This window comes from Aplysia californica, unplaced genomic scaffold, assembly GCF_000002075.1.
Source record: "Aplysia californica isolate F4 #8 unplaced genomic scaffold, AplCal3.0 scaffold00356, whole genome shotgun sequence".
Taxonomy (NCBI): domain Eukaryota; kingdom Metazoa; phylum Mollusca; class Gastropoda; order Aplysiida; family Aplysiidae; genus Aplysia; species Aplysia californica.
Genome location: NW_004797626.1, coordinates 281,512 through 285,791, shown reverse-complemented (window position 1 = coordinate 285,791; position 4,280 = coordinate 281,512). Strand labels below are relative to the sequence as shown.

At 41.4% G+C, this 4,280-nt stretch overlaps 1 protein-coding gene across 2 annotated transcripts in view; it reads right to left on the bottom strand.

Moving 5' to 3' along the window:
- Positions 1-2,917: 2,917 nt before the first annotated feature.
- LOC101855737 (ras-related and estrogen-regulated growth inhibitor) overlaps positions 2,918-4,280 on the bottom strand; it is a 13,063-nt gene continuing 11,700 nt past the window's right edge. For both annotated transcript variants that reach the window (XM_013085211.2, XM_005103039.3), the window contains exon 5: positions 2,918-3,985. In XM_013085211.2, the coding sequence (XP_012940665.1) occupies positions 3,359-3,985 (627 nt within the window). In that variant the 3' untranslated portion in view covers positions 2,918-3,358. The remainder of the gene's footprint in view (positions 3,986-4,280) is intronic.

The following is a 4,280-nucleotide window of genomic DNA, read 5'->3' as shown; positions in this document are numbered from 1 at the left end:
GAAGAAGAAGAAGAAGAAGAAGAAGAAGAAGAAGAAGAAGAAGAAGAAGAAGAGAAAATTGGACATGCTGGTTCAAAATTTATTCCCATTTTTTAAAAACCCTGCCCATTTCTTTCGACTGTTCAACTCTGTCAAGGTCAATATAGACTATGTTGACATGAAAGACGGAGATATTCGATAAAATGTCTTCCCAATATTGGAATCAAACTTGTCTTTTATTTGCATGGTAAAGAGTCTTGTCATTACACTGCACACATGGACGTGGTGCAATTTGAAGGAGAAAAGAAACAATAAAATGCATTAACAACCGATAAAATAATGAAACTAAAACAAACATCGCTCTTAGACACTTGCCTCGCCTAGCTCCCGAGATTTAGAAAAGAACCCCCCCCCCACCAAATAGACAAAGAACAAAAACAAAACGAAGACACACAAAAAATAAAGAAAACCCCCCCACCTGACCATACACACCGAGAAAAGTAAAGTTGATCATAACAGTAATAGGCCTACATGTCGTCGCCCTCATCCATCGCTGTCGTATGTCAAAACACGAGGTTTTCAGGAGAAGCAAAACACTTTTTTTGTATTTCGCCAAGAATAACATATTAAAACAAATAAATGTTCAGTTTGTCTAAATCCATGAAAACTTTCGAAAAAGGAACGAGACTAGGACCAATCCATGAGCCTAATCAAACTCTACAACATATTTGATTTTAATTCTTTAATCATTTTGACACTCTGCAAGGTTAAATGACTGCGACGATGTCTAACAGTTGAAACCACTTCTCACTTTTACGCAAAGATTTACTTTAACAAGTGCCCCCCCCCTTCCAAAAAAAAAAGAAAGAAAAAGAAGTAATAATAATGTGAATCATGAGCGCATTTTATTGATGAAAAACAAAAGAGAGCAATACAACAATAGAATGATGTGTAATGCAACATAATCATCTCTGAGGGGGATGTGAAATGGTATCGAAGTTGGTGAACCCCCCAGCCCCCCCCCCCCCAAATTAAAAAAAAATAATATGGAGATGGGAAGGCCAGAGTGTGACGTAAATGGCGAACAGTCAGAGCGTTTTGGTCGAACTACAGCCGAATCTGTGTAAGACGGCCAATCCTTGTCGAGGAGAAAAACATCCGTCTTAGACAGGTGGCCGTCTTACACAATGTCATTATAATGTAAACAAATACACAAAATTAAGGAAGGATGGGAAGGGGCCATTCGTACAACTGATTGTCTTATACAGGTGGTCAACAGAGCCAGTTCGATTGAACTTGAAAATCCCACCCTTAAGAAGAAGAACGTTTCAGTCACTCAGGTCTCAGGTTTCTGATCTTACATCTTTTTACCGGCGTCTGTGGTATAGCGCTTAGATATTTCACCGTCGCACTCAGGAGACCGGAGTTCGATTTGCAAGAGGGAAGAAATTTTTATCGAGTAGGCCTACCTGTTTGCTGGGATCTTTTGTCCCCCCCCCCCCCCCCCCATTTCAGCCCGGGTCAGCCCTGACAGGCAGAGTCGAAGTCCGCCTTCTGATTGATTTAAATTGTGTCAATGGGGGTGTAAAACACCTTATAATGATTAACCCTATCCGTACGTCGTATTTTACTATCGTATCCATACGACGAGGGGAACTCTGTGCCACTACTTTCCAGAGAAGAAATTTTTTGGTGGTTGGTGGGTGTTCTGGTGTGGTTTGCTCCTTCTTTCCTATCAAACATCTATCATCCTTAACTCCCGTTTTTCTTTTCAATGTTTGTTACTCTCTTGTAACACCTCTAATCTTCTGGCGCTCATATGACCTTATGCAGTTGCGAGCGTCGTAAAACCTCTACTAAAACTAAAAACTAGAGAGAAGAAATTTACTCGTTAATCCGATGCGTGCGCTTTGCACAGCAGTCTGTAAAAAGAATTATTAGAGAAATGTTGACAGTTTCAAAGAGATATTCGTACTAGAAGTATTCTAAAATGTGAAGAATACAACCCCAGGGGTACAAAACGACTCAGGGCGTACGGTTAGGGTTAAATATTAGCTTTACAGAAACAGCACTTTTTTCATCTGTGCGAGTTCCCGTTATTACAGTGCTTCCTCCCAAATCCCCCACCCCCCCCTCCAGAAAACACCCATTAAAAGAACAAAAGAAACATACAAATAAAACAAAACAAACAAAGAACCAGAAAAACTAACGAACGAACAAACAAACAGATAAACAACCCCCCCACCAAACAAACGAACAAACACAAACAAACCAAAAACAAGTGAAAAAAGAAAGAAAAAGAAGCTACCAGCCCGACAGCCTAACTACTAGGCCACCGACGCTATAGGTCGGCATACACCCATACCACAACGAATTTAGATCATTCTGGAGACGGGCTGCTTCGACCCTGCCTGTCAGGGTCAACCCGGGCTGAGAGAGATATAAAGTCCCAACACAGAGATTTATATACTCGATAAAAATTGTCCTCACACGAAAATCTAACTCATGTTTTCTGTGAGTGACGATAAAGGACCTTACTCATACTGCTGCACCACAGACGCAGGTAAGTCAGTTTCAAAAGTTTGCAATACGCCAGACACAACCCAAGTGTTAAGGATACTTACTGCATAGAGCGCAAACTGTTGGATGGTCTATTCATGGAGTCAACTTTTAGGCCTTATATTTTGCTTGCTTGCAACAACAACAACAACAACAACACAACAAAAATAACAACAACAACAGCAACAAAAACAAGAAGCCTCACTCAAAGTCACACTCGAACCCCCCCACCCAACAACCCCCCCCCCAGAAAAAACAGTAACCAAAAATAATCAAAACAACCAAACAACCCCCCCCCCCCAACAACCTCCACAAATTAACAACAACCCAAAAACAAAGAAACAAACAAAAAACAAACACACCTAACAACAAATAAACAAACTGATGAACTGTTGGATGGTCCATTTAAGCCAATGCTTAATAATGATAATAATGATAATAATAATATTTTGCTTGATATAACGCCCCCCCCCCCAAAAAAAAAGAAGAAAAAAAAGAAAAAAGAGAAACTGTTGGATGGATCATTAGAGTCAACAGTTTTGCATCATATTTTGGTTGCAAAACAACAGACAGTTGCATATAAACAGAGAAACAAACAGGTATACCCTGTACAGTGTACAACAGGAAAATGGGCAACAATCGAGGAGTGGAAGAGGTAAGACGATGGAAAGAAGGAGAAAATGTCTGCAAATGTGATTCTTAATGTAATATTTTAAAACCTTTCTGACTGTGAACTTTACCGGTGGAGGTAAAACACATTATTCTCATCAAGAATGGTAGAGCAAAATCTCAGTTTAAAACAAAAGTACCGTGGCAACTCTCAGCTGAATGTATAGAAGGCCTCCCTACGCCTTGACCTCACACGTTGAATGGGTGAGTCTGGTAAGATTTCTGGTGCTGGAGCGAAAAGAGTTCCTCGTCTACTTCCGTTTCCCAGACTTCTGCCGCCCGGACTAATAGCGCCGCCATTTTTGACGCTAATACTGTCACTCCCTTCTTTGTCCTCGGCGTCTTCCTCAGAGCTCGAACCGACTTTTTCCACATTTAACGAAAGTTTGGAGGAACCGAGAAACCTGTATTTTCGTTGTTTCTTGCAAAACGAATAAAGCTCTTCGAAAATGTCCACTATGTCTTCCAGGTCCTCTCTAACAGAAACTTCATTGAAACTGACACAGTTTAACTGAAGGCTGCGATTCGCACCTTCTTCCACCAACACCATACGATCTTTTTCTTTGTCCTTTTTGTTCGCCACTAGAGAAACAGGGATACTTCCGGAAAGTTCCGTATCCGGATCGCTGCCAGATCTACGTCTGCTCCTCCTCGAGTGGGCGTTGATGAGAAATTTCAGGCGACTGCACTCGATGAAGCTGCATCGATCTGTGACGTCATACATAAGGACTATGGCGTCAGCCCAACGAATGTGCTCTTTCAGTTTGCTGTTTTCGTTCTGGGGAGGAGAAAATACGATTTGATCAAGCGTAACATTACATTTCTGGTTTTCAGCGTAATTGGAGTTACTTCAATCATCATCAAATGCAAGATCTGTAACAGACATCTGGGGTTGTTTCAGGAGTCTACAAGGCTCTCCATCCACTTGGCTCGATATGATCGCAGAAAGGGCGAGGATCAAAGCCCCTCTCCTTGTCGATGGGGGCGTAACACCTGCATTAAACACATTCACACACACACATACACACACACACACACACACACACACACACACACACACACACACACACACA